Source organism: Netta rufina, assembly GCF_964035555.1.
Source record: "Netta rufina genome assembly, chromosome: 5".
Lineage (NCBI taxonomy): Eukaryota > Metazoa > Chordata > Aves > Anseriformes > Anatidae > Netta > Netta rufina.
Genome location: NC_140128.1, coordinates 9066410 through 9092546, shown reverse-complemented (window position 1 = coordinate 9092546; position 26137 = coordinate 9066410). Strand labels below are relative to the sequence as shown.

The following is a 26137-nucleotide window of genomic DNA, read 5'->3' as shown; positions in this document are numbered from 1 at the left end:
CAGCAGCTGGGTGGGTGGAGGGATTTCTCTTTGCATGATCAGCTTCATTTTAAGGGGAGAAAAGAGCAAATAATGGCACGTAACGTAGCGCATATACAGCACGTGCATTGAAATGATGTCACTGAAATAGCACGGTTGGGTTTTCCACGTACCTCCTTACAGCATGTCTGAAAAATAGACACATTCGGAGTTTAAAGTATAATTTTTTTTATATATTCAGACACACATCGAAATAAAGCACCTCTGTTTCTCTCTCACAAAAACATGGGGTAAGCGGGCTGAGGAAGATCCCAGCATTACCAAGGCTCAAAAGCCCAGCAAGACAGAAGCAAGCGGAACCTCTTCCCAGCAGCCTGCCCGGTCTGCTCGGGCCCAGTCCCGGACACTTCCTCACCACGGTGGGACACCTCCGAGCTGCTCCGAGGTGACACCTGAAGGCAGCCCTACATCTACACTGTCAGGAACTGAGAACCCATCCTTTTCTTCCTTTTGAATGCAAGCAGACTGAGAGAGTGAGGCTGGAAGTCAGCCGGCCTGACTACAGACTAAGTCACATCAACGTTAGAGAGATCTTTCTCCAAAAGGCCTAGGACTATAAAATAGGTCTGCCTACAGAGACAGACAGTAAAAATGTAATTTAATAGACTACTGTTGGGATAAAATTCTTGCCATTTTAGACACAACCAAAAGGACAAAACTGATTTCAGTGTATTCGCATAACAGAGTAAGTAGGACATATGGAAGGCAAAATCCCTCTGCTATCCTGTCATTACTGGTAGGAGACCAATACACTCTAATCATTATTTTAAGTGGCACAGTAAATGATCTCCAGATGTAGAGGACACCTTGTTGTTACTACAGAAATTGGGATACAATCTGGTTGGGGAATAGTCTTCCACGGTATCTGGTTCCCAGAGTACACAGCAAGCATCACTTCTTGCAATCAAACTGTTCTGAAGGCAGCAAAGACTTTTTTTTTTCCTCTGTTTTGGGAAATTAAGAGTTCTGCAATGAACTCTGGCAACCCTGCTGCATGGTAACTGAGCCAAGTCAATCACTCATGTCACTCCAGAATCAGGGAGGATGTCCCACGGATGCATCTTTGGCCACGACAATTAAAACCACCACTCTCATCATGACAGGATGCAACACAAACATCTTGGAAATCTCTCTGTTTGTCTTTCATCCCAGATGGTGCTGAACCTGAGTTACTTGAGCAAAGAATACGTCTCCTCCTGTCCTTCTGAAAACCTCCCTATCTCATACACACACACAGGGAGAGAGAGAGGTTTTGCCTTTTTTTTTTTTTTAATATAGTTCAGGTTGTTGTTTTTTTTTTCCACCTTTGTGTGCTCCTAACTACCTGGCAGTCTTTGTCTGCCATAATAATACATAGGCTACTTTTTCCATGCATCAACTGTAATCTGGCTTTCTCAACTGAAAATGCCTATGTTGACAAGCTTTACATGTCATAAGAAATCACAGGCTTTATTATTTTTCTTAGCTGCTTTCTAGTGAGACCCAAGACTCCTGTTCAAGGTCCAGTCAACCTTTCCGACCGTCTGCCACTGGTTCTCTGCCCGCTCCCTGTCTCCTTTTAATTCTCCAACTTTTAGCTACATCCTTTCATCCTACAGGAAAACATTTGGTTGCTTCCCCACTCACACTTTGGCAATTTCTTTACATTTTTGCTGTCTTCCACCGGACTATTCTGTCATCCTTATATAAGTGCCTGTACCCCTGCCATCAGTTTTTTCAGGGTTCTTTGTGCTTCACTCACAAATTTGAATTTTGCTTCAAGTTCTCCCGCTACAGGAGTAACCTCTGAAAATGTCTTACAGATACACCTAATGGAGAATACGGATTAAATTCTCAGACCTAGGAAAAGAGTTTCATGTTCCACTTATTCCTGCAAAGTAGCCACTTTGGAATGGAATTCAGTTTTTTCTTAAGTGCAAAGAATCGATAAAATGTATGATTATCTGCTTTTTTAAAGCCACACAGAAAAGGCAGAGGATGATGATTTTACACTCACCTTCTAACTTCAACAAGCAAAAAGCGCTGGAGATCCATAGTTACATGCTGCAATTTATTCCTAAAGGCTTGAGTTTTACAAAAGAGGTACAGACATTTGTAGGAAAATATCAAAGGCTCCCTGCTTCTCCCGTGCAGCAATCCCCTGAGAGGGCACACGCCTGTGCAGACAGCTCCTGCCTGTCCTCGGCAGCTGCAGAAGGGGGCATGCCTTTAAGTGGAAGCAGTATTGCTGGACTAAACTTCACTCTGCCTATCTGTGAGAAGCAAACGGCCCCTTTGGGACTTCTGTCAGCTGCAGCCTGCTGCACTGCTGTGAAGCAAATCAATAACCTACAGATTACTCCAATTCTTCCGTGCCAGTTTAGCATAACTTAATGGATACTTTATTCTGCTTCTGGTAATGGAAAATGCATTCATCCTCATCTCCTTTTCTTGCACTGGTTTCTTTATTCTACAGCCTCAACCGTTACTTATAGAACTCTGATTACATATGCCAAGACTCATCAGGAACCAAAAAAGGAGGTCTACAACTACAACCAGCACTGAAACTGCACCCGCTCCATCAGGCTGAGTAGGCACTTCCCATCCTGAGACTTGTTCACGTCTCCAGTTGTCTATAAACTATAGTGAACTCCAAGGTAAGAGTTTGTTTTCCAAATGTATTCCTGACCTGAAATTTAAAACAACAAAGTAAACTAAACCGATCAAAAGAAAGTCTACAGCCTCTCCATAATTTCTAACGCTACATATTCGGCAAGAGTCACTAGCACCTATACTGCAAGACAAAATGTGGTTGTGTGATGCTCCTTTTCAAGGACTATCACAGAATATTTATAGTGATATTCTTTTCTTGTTAATGGGAAAATTATTGATATTGAAAAAAGCGAGCACTTTCCTCGATGCAAAATGAGGTGTCATTAATTTGCGAGATACTGCCTACAAATTGAATGATGCCTAGTATTTGGGCAAGGCCTCCTTGAAGTGGTGACCATCAGGGGCCGTGCACTTAAGGAAATACATATAACCTAAAATAATTATTATACAATATGAGCAGTTGAAGCAAGTTGCCACGATACTCCCAATTGGCATTCACCAGAAAAAAAAAAAAAAAAAAAAAAAAAAAACAGAAATAAAAATCAGTAAAAACATGCTGCATTGAAAATTGGTAACAACTATTCTGCAGTCATAATGACAAGTTGTTACAGTAAACAACTTTAATTTCTCCCACCTTGAAAGCAGAAAGCAGAATTTATTTTATAAAATATATCTTCTCCCTAATTATCTTTGCATGTCTTGCATTGTGTCATGATAACTAACCTTCCTTTGCTGTACTATAGGCCAGCTAAACCTTTCCTTGGACAGCTACCCCAAAGCACTAGGGTGGGTCTGTACATGCTATCTGTGTTCTGCCACTCTGGATTTCTATGTTTCTTTGAGCCCAAACTGGCACTGTTACAGATGCCATCATGGTTACAGAAGGAGCTACCTGAGACAAACATCCCACATTCCTCACAACGATAGCCAAACTTAAATAAGCCAGCGCTGGAGAGGAGAGAGATGACTTTTTGGGGAGATTTTCTTATTTCTTCTTGTTGGTTCCTAAAGCCATGTCTGAGCACTAACTTCTTTTTCCTGTGGATGCTGAGAGATCAGGAGCACCTGGCTGTGCTACGGGAATGGCTTCCACAGCGGTGGGCCAGCTGCTGAGCAGGGTCTCTGATGTTCTCAGAGGACTTGTGGTTGACAGCTCCAATTCAGAGGACTCGGACTCTCCAAGCTGGATGTGTGCATTTGAAACCAACCTCATCACAGGCCATGCGACGTACACAGGCCCTATGCTGCCTGCGTGGATCGGCATGTGGTCTACTACACTGAGCACCAACACACTCCTTCCTAGCTATAAATACACGTCACTTACCAAGTCTGTAAAGCAGAAACACGGATATCAAGGCAACCAAGACATGTTTTCACCAGCTAGGATGCAGCTCTTGAAACAACTACAGCTTTGCACTTCTGGCAGGTACTGCTATTTGGATGCTCGGGTTTCCAAGATCATGAAATTCTTTGACAATTAGACATGAGAAGGTGAAAACAAGAGGTCAGTTGAGACAGTAAATCCTCAAAGCTGCTTTATTCTGTCCATACAGCCTGTATCTCGCCCTGACGTTTATTGATTTTCCAGGCATGGGATCATTTGAACGACCACGCATCTAGCAAGTGACACTGCAAAGTGTGGAAGTGGATTCAATCAACATATATTTGGCAACTAAATCTGTTACCGTTTTTCTAACCACTTCAGATGCATACTGGGTAAACACAATACCTAGGTTTTGTAGACACCCCTGCAACCGGGGAGGCCTGGCCTGAGAGGTTCTGAGGCTGCTACTCGGCCTCCAGAAGTTTCTTACCTGGTTTTTACTTTCAGGCAGCCCCAGCCTGGCAGCTGAGGCAGCATAATCAATTCTGGCTTGGGAGATGGGTCTCAAAGCCTGACGCTGTAAGGTTCAGCCCTCAGACAGAAAACAATAGGCGACTGTGAAGCACAGTGAGAACTTTCTAAGCCACCAAAGCATGGCTCTTGTATCAGCAGGTCTGAAACTCATCCCGAATCAAACTGATTTAGGACTCACACAGATAAGAAAACATTAATTAAACGCAGGTTGGCCAACGTGTTTTTAAACATCATTTAGCATCTAGCGCAGACCAAGTAGGTGATGTTTAAAAATATCTTAGCTGACTGTGGTTAATTCTACTTGGGAGTCTTCGCCTAGAGGTTTGTCTTGACGAGAATGCGAAGGTGCAAGTTGCGACACGCCACGCGCTGTCTGAGGCTCCAGCACACACAAGGCTGCAAACGTTCCTAATGTATGCTAGCTGGTCAAGTTGAAGCTTAGGCTTTTAACTTGCTAACACACGTGAAACCTACACCTCACATTTTCTTCATTAGAACCTCACCTCTCGGAATTCAAGCTGGAGGGAGCGAGCTGAGAAATGGCCTCCTCCAGCTGTTCAAATATTCAGGGCTGGCAGACGGACCAAGGGCACGCGTCGGCTTCCAGCCCACCGTCAGCTGGCTCTTTCTGAAACACCCACCCAGGACGGCTCAACGGGCTGCCCTGACAATAAAGCAGCTGACAAGAGCTCTCTGTGTGCTCCACCATCTCTGTTTCACAAGAGGATGCTCAACCACAGCCTCCGTTAGCACACGTCAGCTAACCCAAGTCAGCAGGACGACTCTTCTCATGGAGACTCATCCTTCTTTTTCTACTCAAAATGAGCCCTTTGTCCCCAGCTTCCCATTACCAGCCCCGGGGCTAGCTGTGTTTATGGAAGGGAGAGGAATGACACCACCTTATCAACATCCCTACACTACACTGCGAGCACTGAAGGACGAAAACCTCCTTCTACCAAATGCTTCCGCAGCCAGGTGAGGAAAGCTGCTGCGTGCCGAGCTACCAGCTCAGCCTCGGTGGCCTTGGCACAACTCCACGACGTGCCTTATTCATACAACCCGAGTAATAAAACAGACCGACGCTCCCCCTCCCTCCTGAAGGATAACACGGCTTGGTACCGAAGCAGAAATTAGAAGGAAGGGACCGTCTCAATTACACGCTGGAGCAGATACTACAAAAGCAGGCAGCTGGGCCATGTCAGCCAGGTGGTCATCTTCAGCTGCAGTCAAGAGGAAAAAGAACTCGAGACATTTCCCTTGCAGATACTTCCTGATTACAACCTCATGGCCCAAACACCTCATTTCCCACCGCCTGTACGCATTTTAATTAATCCTTACGTCCTCCAAATGTATTTTGCCAATTAGAAGCCACGATCAGAGACTCTGGCTTGGGGGGAGGGGTGTGTGAGATGTTTCAGTAAGACCTTTTAGTGCTGTAATCAGCACAGATATAATTAAATAGTCAAGCCATTCTCAGTCCTACTATTTCTTTTCCTGAAGAACTACAGTTGCACGCCCTCTCGCTTGCTGTTTATTCACTTCTGAAAAAGCAGACATGCATTGTCTTTCAGAAAAGAGAAACGTTTTCTAGATCAAATTTTTCTTTGTGTCACTTTCATTCCCTATTCCCTAACCACTTTCACCAGCTATTAAACAGAAATCTCAATCGAATTTGCCCACGACCAATAAAAACTATTCAAGGACAGTGTCACAGAGGAGAGGCTGTTTCACATCACATACAAACAAAAACCAGAAACAAAACAGCCCTTGGCATCAGCACACATCCGCAAGGTAACCAGGCACTGCTGTCTCTTGGTGCCTTCAGGAGTGGTGATTTTCCTCACAACAACACTGGGCACGATACACTCTTTGAAACTTGCAGTCGGAGAGCAGTGAGCATCCTCCCCGACCTCTGTGGAAGTGCAAAGCCCTGCCCAAGGCTGGCTGGCTTGGGGTGAGCGATGCTCCTGTTCTGCCAGCCACATGATTGTGCCACCAGCAGCCTGAAGATGAGCAGCACACTTTGCTCTGCCTCCCCACCACCTCACGCTGAGCAGAAGGCAGCGAGTCAAAACCTTATTCAACAGCGCAGGGCAGATAAGAAGACAATGCTTTAAAAGGTTAAGAGCAGAAATCAAACCGTGGTAAAAAGGTCATGAAGCCAAGGAGACATTTGCGTTGTTTGAGTGGTGCATGTTTCTGAAATCAAACTGGAAAACTTGCCAAGAATAAAAATCATTTCAATTTGCCTTCCCTGATGAGAGAGTGCCTTTTAATTAATCCAGCAGATCTTCCACCGATGCAGTGAATAGAACTTGTGTAGTCAAAACCCTTCAGACTCCCCTTCAGATAACTTTAAATATTAGAATGAACTAAAACAGTTCAGAAAAGCATCAAAACATGGCACAGCCTTGCTCTTCTAGTTAAGAATTCACACTGGAAAATGGGTCCTGCTTTCTAAAAACACTGCATTATCTAGCTATATTTTCCCCTTCTAGCTTTCTATAAATACTTTAAGGTGTGGTTAGAAAACTGTGGCCAAATTCTTCAAGGATTTTTAGTTTCCATATCAAGTTCAGGGCTGTAGCATATTTATGTTAACATTTTCTGGAGAATACACTTCTTTAACTGCTGTGGCAAAACCCTTGGTGGTCTGCTCCTCGCTGACTCTGACCATTGCTGTTTCAATCATTTGCAAATTACTTCCAGATGGGTATCAGTTACACAGAAATGGAGAATTTTTATAACATTTATAAATAGTGCAAGAATCCTACAGACACATGGTAAGCAAGCACACTGTGCAGCAACATGCACGAGCTTGTGAGCAGGGGCACGCGGAGCACATAACCCACCGGGCGGATTTGGCTTGCAGACAGCTGGAATGCTTTGCTTTGTACCTCCTAGGAAGACTCAGGTACAACAGTACCTTTGCGGCACAAAACCTCAGATTATACCTGCAAATATGATATTTCACCATGCAGTCGGCTCCCTAAACATGGCCGTTTAGTGTCACATTAGATGTCCTCTTCCAGCCAGCCTCCAGTGGCCATTCCAGGAGGCCACCGGTCTCCCACCTGCATCTAGGTCAGAAAACCCAACACACCTTGAAACAGCACTGGATGAAGATGTTCAGGCAGCCAAATCAACCACCTTCTAACAATGTGGAACACACTTTTTAATGGAGCAGCCAGCTTTTACAAACCTGGTATGCTACTTCTTTCACTTTTATTTGCTAGCATTCCTTTTAGGATTTGGAAAACGATCCTCTGAAATCTCTCGAGACTACCAAATTGCATTAAGGGGATGACAAGCTCCATATTAAAGAACTCCTAATGCATTTTTTAATCCCATCCTCTCCACATGTGTACTGTGTAAGACTCAGTTGCCTACATAATACATTTAATTGCCTCCCATTTACATTCAATTAAATTCCGTGATACTATTTTGCAATATTAACTAACTCTTTCAAGGGGCTAATCTCCTGGAGGATTTGACAAACAGCAGGGTTAAAGTCATGCTTTAGAGAGCCATGTTCTCCCATGGTATAAAGAAAAAGGTGTGTGGGGCTCATCTCCTGGATGAAGACAGTTACTGGTATCCATGGCGCTGTGGTACTTACTGCATTCCCATTAGTTTGTGGGATTCTCATTTGCTTTAGGCATGTAATTCTTGGGAAAAGGTCTAGATGGAAAAGTTGCTTCCAGCACAGATTTCAACACCACTTTGCTTTAACTCCGTCTCTCTTTATTTGGCGTGGAGACTCACACCCAGGTTTGTGTGCTGAAAAAGCAAATTTGCTAGTGCCTGGCAGTCAGAACTTGGATCTGTTCAACTGTAAACAAAATCCAGGAAGAAAGTTTGAAAATCATCTTTGAGTGGAGAGGGAAAATCGTGGTTGTACACTGGGAAGTACGACCGTTTGTTCTAGTAACAACCAGGAAAAGTCAAGACTAGACACTTTCTCTACCCTGTTCCCATAGAGAAAAGGGAATCAGCAGAATGAAGCCAAAACGTGCCACATCTGGTACTAGTTACTTCTGACAGGGAGGTAAACTGCCCTGTGTCTACCTTATAGTGCCTGTTATAGTCTCTCTAGGAAGAGCACGAAATGAAGCGAGGGAACCTGGAGCTGACTTGTGCACAGATGACCATAACCAGATCTTCATGCAACAAGAAGAAACCTTCCCACTGCCAGTGGAGAGGTCCAGAGGCTCCGCAAGCAGGCTTCCAGCTGTAAGCAGGCTGCTGCTGCGAAACATTAACAACTCACAAGTCTCACTTCATGGTTTTCAAGTAAGAAAATTTGAAGAGAAGAGTATGTAGATATAGCCTATTTATCTTCTGCTCTCTTGGTCAACTTCCTATCTTCCTACACATGACAGATTGTCAATTAGAGAATTTTTTTTAAACAAACAAACAAACAAACAAAAAAACTTCTCTTTCTAGAGATTCTCCTACCTCTCTACAGCATAATTGTGCTGGCTGGTCTTTCCAAGAGGAGAAGAAACTACGGGTAAAACAACAGATTGATTCACCTACTCTGATACACGATTTCCTTCCCACATCTTCATGTGGAACATCAGCTTCAAACAACTACCTTTTGTAAGAGGTAACTCAAGCATAACATAAAACCTTTTTTTTTTGTTTTGTACTAAGGATCTATGATCGCTTCAAGTACATCTGAACCTTTGGCAAGTCTAATTTTTACTGTAAAGTTGTTGTTGTTTTCAGAAGTTGATTTAACCCTGAAGTCAGCACGATAGGAATGATTTAAAGCTTTTGGGTGTTCACATCTAATTCTTAATGCTGGTCTATTTTTTTGCAAAATGAAATGCTGGAATTTAAGGGGACAATGAGGTGCATGTAGCAAACGACTCTTGGGCAATAAGCACAATAGATGGTGGCTGAAGGCTCTGCCTTTTCTCTTTACCTCCTGACACGCCCCTGGGTTTATGGAAGTTACACAATATGCACACCCACCAGTTAGGTTTTATTGCTTAATTACTTATAGTGAAAAAATAAAGGCTCCCACAGTCATCTGAAGTTGGGGGTGGAGTTCAGAAAACAGAATTGTTTCTTTCTACTTTTGGTGTGAAATACAGCTAAAGAATTTGGAAAACAAATGGCCTACAAATATAGACTAACAAAAGATACAGCCACACAGTAGCACGTATTATAAAGCACATAGGGAGTGCTGGCCAATACAAATTCTGAGCCAAGCAAGTTTCCCCTGGGCCTCTCTTTTTTTTTTCCTTTCATTTTTTAAAATTGGTTACTCATGCCATACCACAGCCTTTCTTAAATTGTGTCAATTGTGCATATGCACCATCGGAAATTCTGGTAAATCTGTTTTCTGCCAGGTTTTCTAGACTATATTGTAAAAGTAAGCAATACTTAAAGTAATGTGCAAGGAAACAGAACCTGTTGAGCATGAAATGAGGAATCTCACACACAGTTCATCTGACATTCATCTACACTTCACAACTGCAATGACCTGAACCAGAGTCTCTTAAAGCACGGTGGAATCAGACATGTGAGTGTATCAGGAATGGTAGCTGCTACATTATCAGGACGTAGAAGAGACCAAAATTCTAAGTAGAGGCAGAACACCTGATTAGACCCATCAGTGTAGCTGCGGCACAAGGGACAGACACAGAGAAGCTTTCAGATACATAAGCCTTTCTTCAAGAGCAAGTGAGCCATCTCTATCAGCTTCTCAGTACCTTTGTTCCAAGGAGGTGCAGTTATAGCAGATAACTAGAGTTAAAAGGTTCCAGGTTTTATCTGTAGTTTTGCTGTAGGGTTAATTTATCAGGTTGCCCTCTACAAATGGTTTCCCTTTTTTGCTTCAGTTTCCTTTTATTTAACAGTTGGAACAATGCTTCCCTACTTCATAGGGACCCATCTCTTTTTGGAAACTGAACTCTTCTTTCCCCAACGTGCTTTTATTGAAAAAAATCTCTTAACACAGAATTCATATTTTCAGGCTATATGAAGTCACAAATAGGGACAGCCTTACTTTGTATTTTAAATGTTCTTTGCTATGAGAAATGCTACTTTGACACTGTGAAAATGCAAAAGAAAAGAAAATTGCAGTGCTTTTTGCTTCTCTTGCTTACTACTGGAAGTTGTGGGGGTTGTGTTTAATAGCAATTTGAATATGAGCCAGCAGTGTGCCCTGGCAGCCAGGAGGGCCAACCATATCCTGGGGTGCATCAAGCACGGCATCGCTTGTCGGTTGAGGGAGGTGATTGTCCTGCTCTGCTCTGCGCTGGTGCGGCCTCACCTCAAGCACTGTGTGCAGTTCTGGGCACCACAGTACAAGAAGGATGTGAAACTGTTGGAGAGTGTCCAGAGGAGGGCTGCAAAGATGGTGAAGGGCTTAGAGTGGAAGACGTACGAGGAGCGGCTGAGGGCACTGGGCCTGTTCAGCCTGGAAAAGAGGAGGCTGAGGGGGGACCTCATCAGTGTCTACAGCTTCCTTGCGAGGGGGAGTGGAGAGGCAGGCATCGACCTATTCTCCTTAATCACCAGTGATAGGACCTGTGGCAACGGTGTCAGGCTGAGGCAGGGGAGGTTTAGGCTGGACATCAGGAAGAGGTTCTTCACCAAGAGGGTGGCTGCACACTGGAACAGGCTCCCCAGGGATGGAGTCACTGCACCAAGCCTGTCTGAATTTAAGAAGCATTTGGACTGTGCACTTTGTCACATGGTCTGAAATTTTGGGTAGACCTGTGTGGTAGCAGGAGTTGGACTCCATGATCCTCATGGGTCCTTCCAACTCAGGATATTCTGTGGTTCTATGATCCTAAGTTCTCAGCATTCTCAGGGAAAGGTTGAACCACTGCCCTCTTTTAAAGATAAGGAAACTAAGGCACACAGAAGTTACTTGTCACATAATCGTACTTATAAAAGTAGTAATTCAAAGTCAAAGCCTCCTCCCTGTTTATTGACTCTGAAAACAGACAGCTCTCAAACCCAATCTCATTTAGCACTGGGCTGTTCAGGATTTTGCCTTTGCAAAGGCATCCCAGTGAAGACTTGGGTTCAGCAAAATACTGGGCACACGAATCAAGCACAAGCTAGGGACTAGAGTTCAGAAGTGCAAGTACCACCTAAGTTAAACTTAAAGCTAAAAAGCAAGTGGGACAGGAGGTAAGTGGGAGCTGGAGAGAGAGCTTCTGCCAGAGAAACTAAGAACAGTAAGTCCTGTACCATGTAACTTCAGGTTCTGAAACAGGTCAGGCTGGGCTTGTGAACACTCTCTGCAGCCTACAAGGGCAAAGAGAGCGAGCTGCTCAGTAACTGAAACAACATATTTTATGGAAGTTATGCAACAGCTACACTGCAGCTCCATCGGAAACAATGGTAATTACACACCTCTCGTGTTATCTTTGGATAACGCTGTAATTAAGATGTGTCATCACTCTAGTCATGATTAAAATAATTACTGTAAAAAGTCCCTTGTAGGTAGCATTTACTGTTCCGGTTTCCAAACATGTAGAGGACTTTTTTTTTTTTTTAACGTATAATTGCTTTCTCTGTTCACAGCTCAACTCAGTATTATTTCCCCACCCACCCTCCACTTTACACAGCCATCTGATGTTGTAGCAAAACTAACTTGTGTGCAACACTTACAGCTCTTCCAAGTAGGGGAAGTTCTTGAACGCATCCTCTGGTAGCCTTGTAATGTTGTTCATGCTCACATCTCTGTGGAAGAAGAAAACACAGATCTGTCAATAAACAGTAAGGGATTTTTCCACTCTAGAAAAAGGAGGAGAAAAAAGTAAGCCTGATGAGACTGTAGGAGACCAGAAAAAAAAATAGAATATTTATTATCAAACAGTAATATCTGTTTCTAGAAATTTGCACACTAAACTTTCAAAGCACAGTAATTTGAGACTCCGGTCGCAGCAAAGGCCTGTGTAATGCAATGTTGATAAAAATGTTTTCTGATAACTACAAGCAAAACAATGACTGTAAACTGCACAGTACACGTGTACAGAACAGTCTCTATGGTACTGTTATTCCCAGCACTAGTTTTTACCAACTTGCACGTGTATACAATTTGAACACACAATTAAGGCTGCTCGAAAACCACAGCATATGAAAAAATTACAGGAAAAAAAAAAAAAAAAGCTTGTGCTTGTGACCACCCACCATGCAAATTTTCACCCCACAATGTCTTTAAAAAAAAAAAAAAAAAAAAAAGACACACCATCAACAAAAAACCATATATTGGGACTTAATAAAAAGCTTCTGGCAAACAGCTTCTGGAGCAACTGACAAGAAGAGCAGAAACATGTCCCAGCTCTACCACAGTCATTTTTTCTACAAAACCTATAGACGTCCTCGAGGTAATAGTTTTAAGCAGATTTCATTTTCAGTCCATGAGCAGAGACAGGCCGGCAGCAAGTGCTTACATGATAGGTATGCAGACCTGTTCAGCTTTTTTCTTTCCACATAAGCAGTAAGTGGCAAACTTGGTGCCATCACCTCAGTTCACACATCTACGTAACCACCAGGGATAATCTCGTCCTAAAGCAAGCCATTACTCAATAGAAGTAACAGTAGCACAAAAACAATCCAGTTTGATAATTAAACTAATAACCGCCTAACAATTCATGACATAACCCACGTTCTTACTTTCTACTTTATTACTTTTTTTTTTTTAATGTAGTTTAAAGACAGATCCAGTGATGCTCATTAGCACAGCCTTCCCAGCCTCCTGTTTTTTGTCCTCCAAACGAACACTACTGTCGTCCTCTAGCATCTGTGTGTCACCTCCCCAAGTATTTTGGGTAAAACACAACCAAAGAAAACCAAACCACCCCTTCCTTCTCACCCATATTCAGCAAGTACCCTGAAGCTCTCACATCAAGAGTCACAGGCCTAAGGACTGCATGCGAGCCAGCAGACTGATTGCCACCTCAAAGGCTCAGCCTCAGAATTAAGTGCCAGCCCTAAAATACTACAAGGTATGGATGATCCTAGCCTGGCCATAGCCTCCACCGCGTTTCAAACATCTGCTTCTTCTGGTGAGGCAGAGGAAGGTCAGTTTGGACTCTCCCTGCTGCGCACTAAGTGCACAGATCCATGAAGAACCATTTTGTATCAGCCAAAACAACCCCCTCATGAAACTGGACAGGTTCATCATTAGGATATACTCTTCATCATTAGGATATACTCTTCCATGGCTCCAGCCCCGGAGAGGACTTGGTGCTGGACGGGGCAGAATTGGCTTGAGAGGAGAGCAAGGAGCATGCAAAGGGCTTGGTGTTGCTTGTAAGGAAATGGTATCTCAGGGTATCTGTGCCTCCTTTCATGCTGTGACGAACTAAAAGCCATGTCAGCACCATATAACCGACCATCAAAGTCATTGCAGTAGCTAATTAAACCGCTTTTCGAGAAGAATGCCCACATTATTCCTCCAATTGCCAGACCATAATGTCTAACCTAGCTCATTAAAAAAGTTTCCGTGTTTATACTGACAACAGAAAGTACCATATAAAGAAAAAAAAAGCACAGTTACTGGAAAAAAAATTATTTTTTCTCTACAGCAGTTGACAAAGTCAACTGATGCCAATGAATTTATGTTGAAATCGGTAAGTAAGTGGCATCACTATGGTTTGCTGCCCCCACTCTCCCTCTGGAGCAGCACTGAGCCTTAGCTGCCGCTGGCACTAACATTACCCTGCTACCTGAAATGTGGATGCAGTGTTTCCTTCAACTACCCGTTCGTTACATACACCAAATCTCCATTTACACATACCCCAATGTAAGCCAAGAGACTTACTCCTCAGCAGCCAGTAAACTGATGTAAACCAAGCACAACGGAGATCAAAATAAGGTTCAGCACACTGAAAGCAAATGCAGTTGTGAGAGATGACCAAAATAAAATTCACTGCAGCACAATAGAGGTGCCTTCGCCCCACTCGAGGAGGAGCTGAATCAGAGATGATTTATTTCTGAGTTCTGCCGTCTGCCTGTTGTAAAAGGTGCTTTGTATCTCACCAGCAGCTTGGGTACCACGAGATGCCGCAGTTGCTGTGGGGGGACATTTTTCTTCTTGTGCAGAAAAGCAAATAAAAGTATCAGATGCATGAACCGTCAGCTGTCTGCTCCACAGGAGACTGCGGCATTCATTCTCTCTGCCCCCCTGCCCCGACACACACGTACATTTTTCAAATTGTCACCAACACACGCGTTTCTCACAACCAGGCTAGTCTTTTCCCTTCCAGACGACCACACAGGCCTTTCCACTGTCCATTTGGAAGCATTTATGAGTAGGGCAAGAGCCTGAGAAGAGAGCAAAGACCCCAAGTGAATCATAAGAAATAGTAAGGAGTGCATGGAAACCACAACTCTTTTTTCCTGTAAAGCCTCTCAGAAGCCCGTCCAGGTGGTATAAAATCCTCATTGTCGTATACCGTATGAAATGGTGGCAGTGAAAACAGGGCAGCAGGACACATCCCCAGAAAGCACTTCCCAAACGAATACATATCACCTCGTCAAGGATTTTGTGTGCAACCACATTTGTTGCTCTTCAGGACAGCCGTATGGTATCCCGCCCATCTGAAAGCAATAGCCTTGAAGTTTCTAGAGCCAGAAATGCCTGATCCTCAGAAACTTCACATGCAATTGTCCACGCAGCCAGTGGAAATCATGTACACATCTCGCATGGCTGACATCCAAACTCGACGTAATTTCAGCTTTCTCTGGGATCTGAAATTAGCAAAGAATGTTTTGCCTGTAGCTCTGAGCGTTAGCATCTCTAATTTTAATACGGGGAGTAGACTCTTTGGATGTAAGCACTAATCAGAGCACCTTAAAAGTGAAGATTTGAGAAGCATCAACGCTATCCATGAGCTGTACTGAAACAGACACCCTCTATTTTCTGTACCTGGGGAGAGTGTGTCCTAATGCTTTGCCACAAAGCTGGAAGAGCAGCAAGCAAGGGAAGGCACAGTCCCTTCTGGGACCCACATCCGCATGTGACAGCAAGGCAACACTTTACGAACGTGGCCACCATTAGGAAAAAAACCTTGCCCTACATTTTCCCGGTACGCTGAAGTTCAGGCTAAATATCTGAAAGGCTTAAACGGCTTGTTCTCAGTGAGCCCAGCGCCCCGTCCCGCAGGCACGGCGCAGGGCAGAGCTGCGCCTTTCAGCAGTTAGCCATTAACTCGGCTTATCTGTGCCGGGGAGCCGCAGCGCGCCGCGGCTCCCTCACCGCCTCCAAGCGAGACAGGCTGGGGCGTGAGCAGGCACGGAGCTGGCACCGAAACCGCGGGGATGAGCAGCCCAAGGTGGCAACCGCCTCAGCGAGAGGAAGCCGCACCGAGGGGATAAGGTGAATCACGGCCCTATCGCCGCCGTGAGTTTCGCCACTTGAGGCGGAGGAGCCGTGGAGGCGGCACGGTGCTCGCTCCGACAGCGGTGCTGCTGCCCGGGCCAGACACCCACAGGGCCACCGAGGCTCACAGACCGAGGAGCCACAGCAGCAGCCGCCCACCCCAGTAACACACGGGTTTTGTCCTTCTTCCAGGAACGCACCAAAGGAAGAAAGCAAACAAATGAACGAGTCAAACAGGCAGCTCGCAGAAACTGCTGGAAATGTTATCTCGCTCTCCCGGGTACGGCAGCCTAACTTTTCCTGGCCAAAGGTGAAAGAAAGCCAAGCAGCAGCACCCCAGCCCCTATTTGCTGTCCTCAGCCTGCAGCCCACTCCAGCAGCCCCCCGTGGCTGGTTCTGGTCGCTGCTTGATGGATTGCTGGGCCAACTCCCCCAGGCTCTGAGACGAGCAGAAACACCACACCTGAGCGTGGCGGACAGCTGGAAGCACTCGATCCCACCCAGTCCCCCAACAGCTCCCGTTCCTCTCAGGACCCAGCGCTCCCGGCTTGCTGCGGCCTGCCAGCCCCACAGCCGCCCGCCCTCACGCACCCCGTGCCTCTCCGGAGTCCCTGAAACCCCCCCCATCTGGCCACCTCTGCTGCCCCAAACTCTGCACCACTTCTCATATCTTGAACTCTCTCGCATTACATTACTTGAATTCTCTCGCATTACAGATAAAAACACCGCATTTATCTATCTTAGAGCGTGCCTTAAGTCACGGCTTCCATCGGTGAGATCACACGAAGAGGAATTAGATAAAAACGCACACCCAGCATTTTCACAGTCTCAGGCAGGGCACAGAGAGCCTCCTCTCATTTTCAATTACTGCCTGTACCGTGAAACAGCCTGACCCTTGTGAGATGACTTGTCCTAAACGTCCTCTCCTTGCTGATGGCTACAGCGGGATTCTGGCTAGGCAGGACGGCTGAGTGAAGGTGACTGAACAGAGGAGGGGGAACAACAAATCATTCCTGCGTGGTGAGAGAAGCTGTAACAGGGGGAACACAACACAGGAAGCACAGGCTTCCAGCAGGGTGCTACAGAAAGGACACAGAAAAGTGATCCAAAAATTGGCCCAAGACAGAAGCAGAGAATGAAAGCTGGAGAGCCACACTAATTAACGGGCAGAGAAAAAGAAAACAATGCCAGTCTGTCTGAACTGAGGGCCATCTACCTGCAACAACTTTTTTTTTTTTTCTTTTCTTTCTTTCTGGCTAAATGTACCATTCTTCACTGCATCTTTCCAGCTGAAAGGTGCTGCTATGTTGGATAGAGCAACCTTCCTTCCCCCCAGCCCTGCTGTGCAGGTTTGTCTCCTCAAACTCCCAGGAGATGCTGGTGCTGGTTCCTGCCCTGCACCGTAGGCTAGGCTGTCACCCCTTGAGCCTGCACACACTGCGTCCCATCACGCTTGTGCGCTGCATCTGAGCACATGCTGATGGCCTGAAACACTCTGCTTGGTTAGGGAAAAAAAGAAAAAAAAGACCTTAATTCTGAAAAGACGTTGAAAAGCTAGCTACAGAAAAATCTTGGTCAAAGCCAATCAAGACGGGTTGCTTAAAAAATGAAGTTAAAATACTCCTGCGTTCCCCCTCCACTTCATTAACAGCCAACTTTTTGTCCCTCCGCCTCACCTCTGTCTTTTGTGAAGCTAAGAAGGGACGGGAGAGAGGGAAGCAGAGAGAGAGGAGTGTTTGTTGAAGGAAAGAAGATCATGTTTCAACAAGGCACCTTTAAAATCCTATAAAATACTCCCTCTGAGCAAGCTTAACCTGTTTGCTGATAGATAATAGCATGTAATACTGTAGGCTCCATTCAGTCTTTTCCAAGGTCTGGGCCCTCTGCCACTGAACAATTTAATTATAACACTTACAAAATGATTTAGGCAGAGTTATCTATATTTGAATAAAGCCCTCCCACCTACTTGTACAAAAACAATTAGGTAAAAGGTCTTCGTCTTATGTAAAATTCCCCAGGTAGTAACCCTGACCCAGTTCAGCAGTACTAGGCAAAGCTGGAGTTGTTAATATTTCTGAAAAGCCCATTAAACAACCCAGATTATTGAAAATACAAGTCAACATGATGCTGGGAAGCTCTCGACAACAAGGAGCTGTCTGTTATGACTGGGACCATTAATACCTGCGTAATGGTCCAGTTATGTTAACTTAGGTGAAGATCACCAACACAAAGCAACAATTTTTTTCTGTCCCCTCTCCTCCCCCCCCCCCTTTTTTTTTTTTGGTAATCAGACACAGAATTGTTCATATACTGGTCTACTAAGAAAAATACACAGCTGTACTGCAGTGGTCATTGCTTGGACTAGAGTCCAGGCTAAACCCACATTAGCTAGCAGAACTGCTAAAAATGGCACTGCCTTTCTGAGGACGTAAGTCAGTGCAAGTCCAAAGGATACTTCAGGTTTTGTTACTGCTAGTCATTTATGTCCTACACAGAATGGCAATTAAATAATAGCAACATGCAAAAATAATACAACGAAAAATCCACTCCTGCCTACTAAAGGTTTCCCAGGAGCTCTGTACACACTTCATACTGGGTTCCTTCCTCTCTGCTGCTGTGGCGGCATCGGTGCTTGTTCAACCCACGGTGAACGGGCTCAGAAAGCTGCATGGAGAGGCAGAGGAGCTGGAACAGAGAGGGAGATTGGCAGAAACTCGACCTTTGGCTGTTCGAAGCTGCACTGCAGTGCTACGGTCCTGAAGAAGCACATGCAGCGTTGAATGCCTTGTAGGAACATGCTCACAGGATAAAAAACCAATGTCATTTTCAACCACATCACATCCCAGCAGACAGTCTCAGGGGAGACCGAGAGCTCAACTCCATCCCCATTTCAGAACTGTTTTCCCCCTTAAGCCAGCTCCTTCAGGATGAAAATAAAAACTCTCAAGGGACAGAGCAAATGAGCTCGCATTAACACTGTCCCACATCTTAGTCGTATGTGGTGTGTAATAAAAGTGCAGAAAACCTCAAGAATCAAGGATATTCTGATTAAATTTATTCAAATAAAAAGAAAAAAGTAGGGGGTTTTGTTTGTTTTATTGCATCTTCCTGATAACAAGAAGCAAACAATTATCTCCCAGAAGCATCACTTCACAACTACTACTTTGAACAGTAATTGCCTGGACTGTGAATCTAATTAATGCAGCTGCAACTCAATATATTACATGCAGACATGCCAAGCCCATCAGCTAAAAATTACAAACATGAGGAAAACAAGTATCAGGCAAAGGAAAGATGCTGCTTGCAGAGGAGCCTATGCTTGAAAAGTGAGCTTGCAACAGTGCCTGAATTTCAAAAATGGTAAAGTAATAGGCCGACTAATTAATTTCTTACCTTTTACATACTATGTACTTTCACTACTGCAAGGTTTGGCTACCTCAGCCTATGCTATTAGTTAACATTTATAAAGTAATAGCACACTGATGCCCCAATACATTTGACTGGCATTGCATTTACAACTTAAGTTCTCCATGTTCTGACACGGTCTGCACAATAATCAGCAGGAGGGGCCCATCCCAAGGGCACCCTTGGGTGCTCCAGTGTTAGCTGTCCCATATCCTCAAGTCCTCACCGCCATGCCCCAACATTTCTCTCCTTGCAGATTTCATTTACTGCTCCTTTTAACACTGACAAGTTTATTAACGATAAAATGAAGCAGAAGATTTGAAACCATTTTTGCATTATTACAAATGTTTCTGCTTGTGATTCCGCCCCTCCTCATTAATCTTAAATACGGTCCCAATGCCTCTGAAACGATCAGAGGCCTTCAGCACTTAAAAAGTGCAGAAACCTTTCTTGATGCACGGCCCATTTTGCATTCACAATAAGCACATCAGTCATGCCACTTATGCGTATGTTTCCTTTTCCACTTCTTTTAAGAAATGTTCTTGTAAGAAAGGAAATATCCAAATCCTCAAAGCCTTAGTCAACTTCTGCTGCGATTGGCTCAACAAGCCACAGGTATTAACGCACTGCTGCCCTCCCACCCAGCAAATGCCCTGGCTGTCTCCCAAGCAGCCACGCTATCTCCCTAATGAGCACAACGCCTTATCACCACTGTTTGTACTGCAACAAGAAGCTAAGAGCCCTGGCTCAACGTGTCAGCGTGACTGGCACTGGACAAATACTCAGCTGGAGAAACTCCTCGCCTGGAAGGGTTTGCTGCCTAAGTGGACAAGACAAACAGCACAGGACGGAAGCCAGGAGCACCGGGGCGAAGCAACCTGCCAAAGCCAGGAGGAGCCTGGATGCCCCTCCAGCTCCCACGATGTGCTTCTCATCCACTGGGCCCAGCTACTGCCTTTTCAAAACACCTGCAGAAGTAAACATATCCAAATCATAAAACAAAAAAGAGAGCGGACACAAAGACTGAATTCCTTTTCTTCTCTTTCTTTTTGAAGCAAGGAACCAGGACGGGAGGCTGCTCTGACGGTTTCTCGTTTGCTCAATGTGTAGGTTCCTTCCATTTGGTAGATATGGAAATTAACGACACGTTCAGCCATTTGGGCATGGTTTCCATCCACTTCTCTGTGGATCTAACTGGAACATTTGTGTGACAGTTGTGGACGAAGCACTTAACATGCTTTTTCAGGGAGCAATCACCCTTCAAAACAGCCACAAATCCTGGCTACCAGAGGCGCCTTAGACATTCAGAAGCTTTAAGAAACTGGGTACACAGAGCTCCTTTCAGTGAAAATACCAAAAATGCATACACATTCTGTTGATGCCAGTGAGCCTTGAGCGTTTTGCTGAAGCAGGACCTACAACATTTTCACTGACAGCCACAGAAAGGCTAAAAAATGCCAGACAGGTCTGTTCCTGCAACAGAAGCAACGTCCCCCTCTTCCCCCACCATATTTGTAAGTTATTTCTCCTTCCTTCTCCTTCCCATGTCACATCAACCTGTTTTTTTCCTCCAACATGATGTCTTAGCTTTCTTTCAGACACAGTAACTAGCTCTAATGTACCCTATTCATGTGCCAATCAAGCCATCATCAAGATCCTGGAGAGAACAATGCTTGTATGCAAAGACCTATTTTGGACTGGTATTTGAGTCACTGCGGGCCGGCCATTAAGCAATCACACGTACGGTTAATGGTCTCTGTTGACACATGGTGGGGAATTAACCACGAAAAAATTCCACTGCATTATTAGGAAAGGGATGGTGGCCTGGAATAGAAATACAGCACGAGTTCCTGCGCCCCTCTGTTCACTTCAGAAGAGCCACACGTCTGGTGCAGATTACGGGCTGGTGGGTACGAGGATTTCGCTCACATAGGTGGCGGTTATTTACAGCAGGGAGTAAAATGCTGTGTTCCTCGGGTGTCTGTAACCCTGTATGCTCTGACCTGGGGACTGAGCAGGGAGGCCTCAGCTGTGCAGGGCAAGCGGCCCGCGGCGCTCCTTGTACACCCACTGGGATCTGTCACCAAGCGGGAACAACTGGGCCGTGGTGACTGCGGAGAAGTCTGTGGATGGATGGAAGAGAGCAGGACCTGGGGTTGTGTCTGTGAGGACCAGCATCTTCCCAAGCACCTTCACCAGGCAGGCTCCCTGCATCCTGCCACCACCCAGGCTGCTCGAGAGGGGGGTCAAATCTAAGCCATGCAATTGTTCGACGCCCGCTGTGCATCTTCTGTGCTTCATCCACTTGGTTTCCTTCTGGCTAGGGTCCTGCCTCCAGGCACCACAGCTCAGTCTAAGCACAGAACTAAGACAAGTTGTAAACCTTACGATGGAATTTGGGGGTACAAACATTCAAAATGCTATTCTCGTGCTACCGACACTTTCATGTTTTACTAAGGTGTCTTCTAGATATGAGGATCTACAAGGAACATTTTATTGCCTTCATCTCAGCTAACAATGCCATCAAACTGGCTGGATCAGCAACTCTCCACACATCAGGGGCTGGCACCTGGGATCCCCTTAGCCGACACGTGTCCAAACCATTCATGACAACCAGCGTTTGCTGACAAGACTTGAGATTATTTGTAAAAGCCCGTAAAGCCAATTGGAAGGCATTGTTAATCCGTAGGTCTCCACACACAAACACGACGCCAGTCTTGTCACAAGGGGAAAGGGAACAGCAACAGGTTACAGGCTTAAGGCTTCAGTACACACTCAACCAAAAGAAAACACAACACATAGCAGCTACATCTCCAGTGAAATGAACACCAACTCCCCTAAAGGAGTTTGACAGAAAGATATTTGTCATGTTTTAAATAAATTAGGTTTAATGCTATGTTTGCAACCACCTTCAAACAGGACGGTACAGGCAGTAGGGACAACTGTCCTTGCCACCTCTCAGTCGCATCATACCATCAGCCAGCAAGGTGACCACGCAACCACTCCAGAACTTGAAATTTCCATTAATGAGTTACATAAGCCCCAGGTTAGAGACATATTGGAGTTTTAACTTAAAACACATATTGCTAACCCAGACACTTCATATGTGAAAAAGTCAATGTTTTGCACATTATTGTTGAGCAAATTCGTATTTTTTCTTTACCAAAAGCTTCTATTAACAACTATTGCTGAAATATTAAGAACATCTCCAAATTATGCATCTAACTGCCTTAGTAAAGTCTTTTTTTTTTTCCCCTTCCCACCTATTTCACAGCCATAAACACATCCAACGCATGTTCCATTCCATCTTACAGATCCAAGGGCAATTCCATAAAATTTAAACCGCCCAACAGGAGCGTACGGAGCCACGTTCACCCTTTGGACTCCAAGTACACCACGTCTCGCTCCACCTAGCAACAGTGCACGCACTTACTACAACAAACACTTCCAGCTGAACGCTCCTCCGAGAGCACAGCAGCCTCCTGAGCTACAGGCAGGCATCCATGGAGGTTCAGCGCCTTGCCCCCACCCAGACTTGCTCTGTGGGGCTGGGCAGGTTGCTTCCCATCTGCAAGCCCCTGCTACCCTACTCAAAGGAGTAAAATCTTTTCCGCATCTCAGAAGCAAGGGGGGCATAAAGCTACTGATGTTTTTGAGCTGTCCAGGCAGAGCCCGGCACTTAAATCTGTTTACGCCAACAGAAAAGCAGTACTGTTGTTATACGTTTATATTCCTATAAAAGTCTTCTGTCGCATTTTTGCTTGGTATTTTTGTTCTGTTGAGAAAAAAAAAAAAAAAAGAGAACACGAAAGCTACAAATCCAATTTCATAAAAAAAGCCAGCTTGAGTAACTCCGAGTATTTTGAATTTTATTCATTTTCTTCTAGTTTATTTTGGTCTGCTAGTCTGTCCCACCCAATGTTTAGAAAGCAACCTGAGCCTCAAAAGTCTGGGTAAGCCCTACATTTTTAGAAGACTAAAGCAAAAAAGCAAAACAAAATTAGTGTATGAACACGGTCACTGATAGGATTAAGCAAGAACACAAAATATAAGCATTCCAATCAGGCCAAACCTGTACACAACGGTGCCAACATTTACCATTTTTTTTCACTTGCATGTAACACATAACTAGGATGTAACTAAAAATTATTTCTGGCAAAAAAAGCCTTTTCTGCACTCCAGCACTATAATTATCTATATACTGTGGGAAAACGAAAAGCACACAGTACCGCTTTCTAGTGTCAAAATAGATTTCATGGCAGCACCTGGAATTGCCTTTATAGCACTAAATGTGCTTTTATATAGCAATTTGCAAGGCATCTTAAACTAGCTGATGAAGCATGAGCTAGCCAGTTTTGATAAGATGTAAAACTTAGGTTTGGGTAATTCTTAGTCATCAGTTACCACACTTAAACTGAAAATTAACTTGTCTGTTGAGGGGAAAAGGCTTCCTATCCCTTTCGAGCTATACTGGTTTCAGCCACATTCCTCTTTTGTATTTGAGATGTATTGCCTAGTCCCTAACACACATGAAAATGCAGGCTGAACATCCACTCTTACCTCCCAATGAACCTTAGATACTAATCAAAATGAAAGCTGCACAAAGCGCCTGCCAGGACACTCTTAGGAACAAGTTACAGGTTCAGCTTCTACTTTGTCATTACTTTAGTAACCAAGGGTCGTCAAACAAGTATTTCAATTCAGCTTTATTTTTTCCTGTATAATGAAAGTGTCAAGAATTATCTCGTTCCTATCAGACTAAACACAGAACTCACATTTCAAGAAATAAAACCTCAGGTATGCTTTGCCTTCTGAAAAGCATAACTCCTTGGTGGTGAAAGCTGCATAGCTTTTAAACTTTTTTTTTTTCTTCTCCCAGACTCCACTTGAATATGACATGCACCAAAGTCCAGGCCCTACAGTGACAGCAGTACTTGCGTCCGTGTACTTTGTATGCATAATGGTGGGTTCCCTCCCATAAAACCTGCAATAAAAAAACTAGCTAGCGTTACAAACACTTGGAAAAAACGGCAAGTCATTAGTGCTTTCCAAATTTGGCCACAAACTGTTCTTCCTTTCCAAATGACGGGCAGACTAGTTCTACTTCTCCTGTGAGTAAGGCCTGGACTCGAAGAGCACAGCCTGGGGGCGGTCAGCACCGGCTCTTGCCCCCCATCAGGCGGCCCCCACCTGGGGACCTCCATTTGCTGGCACCTCAGGCTAAGAAAGAAGCTGCCTCACAGGACACAGTGCTGTTTCCTCGCCCCCTCGGAAGGGCTAGCCAGGCCTCTGGGCTGGTCACCCTTGTTTCTGCCAGAGCATCTGTGCGTTCAGCCATCGCTGCCAAGGCTGCGCAAATGACTTCAGGGCACTGCTCACATACACGTCTCGTGTGTTTTCAGGAACTTGGCACAATTCAGGCTGTACACTGGCGCCGGCCAGCAGATGACAAATGGCCGGCAAGCTGCATCCTCAGACAGGCTGGAGGCCTGAGAGGAGGTTGCCTGCGCCCTGCCAAGGGGACACGGCTAATTGCCATCGGCCTGTGCTGGCCATCACAGCTACAGTCACAGCAACAGGTAACCAGCCAGCTGGTGACAAGGGCTGTAACAGACAGTGACCATCCAGGCTGAAGACAAAACCACCGAAAGCACAAAACCTCTGCTTTATGCACCCCAGGATGAACCACCAGTCACCTCACACAACTGCCACCTCCCACAGCCAGAGGACAACAGGCAGACTTCTCTCACCACCAGCAGAAAGCCACAGAAGATCACCATGGGCTTTTTTTTTTTTTAATATTTTTTTATTTTTGTATGCTGTCATTCTAAGCCATAAGGCAGATTTGGGTGGCTATGCAAAGAGGCCACAAGCAACCTACCATAATCACCAACAGGTCTTCTGAGCAGCTAAGGTGCTGAGACGGTGTTCAGCACAATAAACTAAGATAAACTCTGAAGGCAACAAGGGTCCTTTATCAAAATTTGCTCCCAACTGGAAAAGACTTTTCCAGAAGCAACATAGTTAGTGAACCTCATTTGTTCTCAACTGAGCCTTTTCACACATGTAAACTATGACCATAGGTTTGAACAGAGAGATCTGGGGGAAAGGAATAAGCTTTTATAAAAACAAGGGTTGCAGGAAAAGATATGACAATATTTTGGATCAAATGATAGAGATGAGGGAACAGGGGTGGCAAGTTTCTGGCATGCAGACACTTTCTGAGGTCCCTAATTGCATTCACAAAGTTATTTCGCAGCCCTAGGACTTCCACCTAACCTGCAAATGTCCTTCTGCAGCTTCTGAGCTAGCAGCCGTAAGAGGGTTAATGCACACTGCACAGCAATTAAAAGAGGAAAAAAAAAAAAAAAAAAAAAAAAGGAAAGGAAAAAAACTACAGTTAAAATTAAAAAAGAAAAAAGAAAAGCACAAAAAATCCCACTCTCTCACACACAGAGAGAAAAAGTTGAGTGTACTGTTAGCAGAGGGAACCCATCCATTTACACAATCCCACTCCAAGCCAGCATATTCACAGTAGTTTTCAATAAACATCTACACAAGTCACTGGAGGGGAAAAAAAATCTGTTTTCTTTCATACAATTCCACAAAACTAACTGTCATCACAACCATCCTTGTGGCAGAAAAGTCCATATTTGCCTGCAGTTAAATCCGTCTGCAGCTGCCCTGTGGAAAAGACAGCCAATAATTGGCTTCTTTCACCTCTGTTAACCACGAACAAAAGTGTCATTCAGCTCCCAAATGGACAGAAGGCACCAATGGATGGGCAGCTAGCTGAGCCAATGGGCTGGAATAACAATAACCCTGTAGCATTTTCTTTTTCCTTTTGTTTAGTCTTTCAAAGCCCTTAATTAAGACCCTCACAAAGC

General features: G+C 44.7%; 1 protein-coding gene across 1 annotated transcript in view; it reads right to left on the bottom strand.

Moving 5' to 3' along the window:
• Positions 1-26137, bottom strand: part of LGR4 (leucine rich repeat containing G protein-coupled receptor 4) — a 73461-nt gene that overhangs the window by 31671 nt on the left and 15653 nt on the right. Inside the window, exon 2 of the mRNA XM_084286923.1 lies at positions 12128-12199. Coding sequence (XP_084143049.1) covers positions 12128-12199 — 72 coding nt within the window. The remainder of the gene's footprint in view (positions 1-12127; positions 12200-26137) is intronic.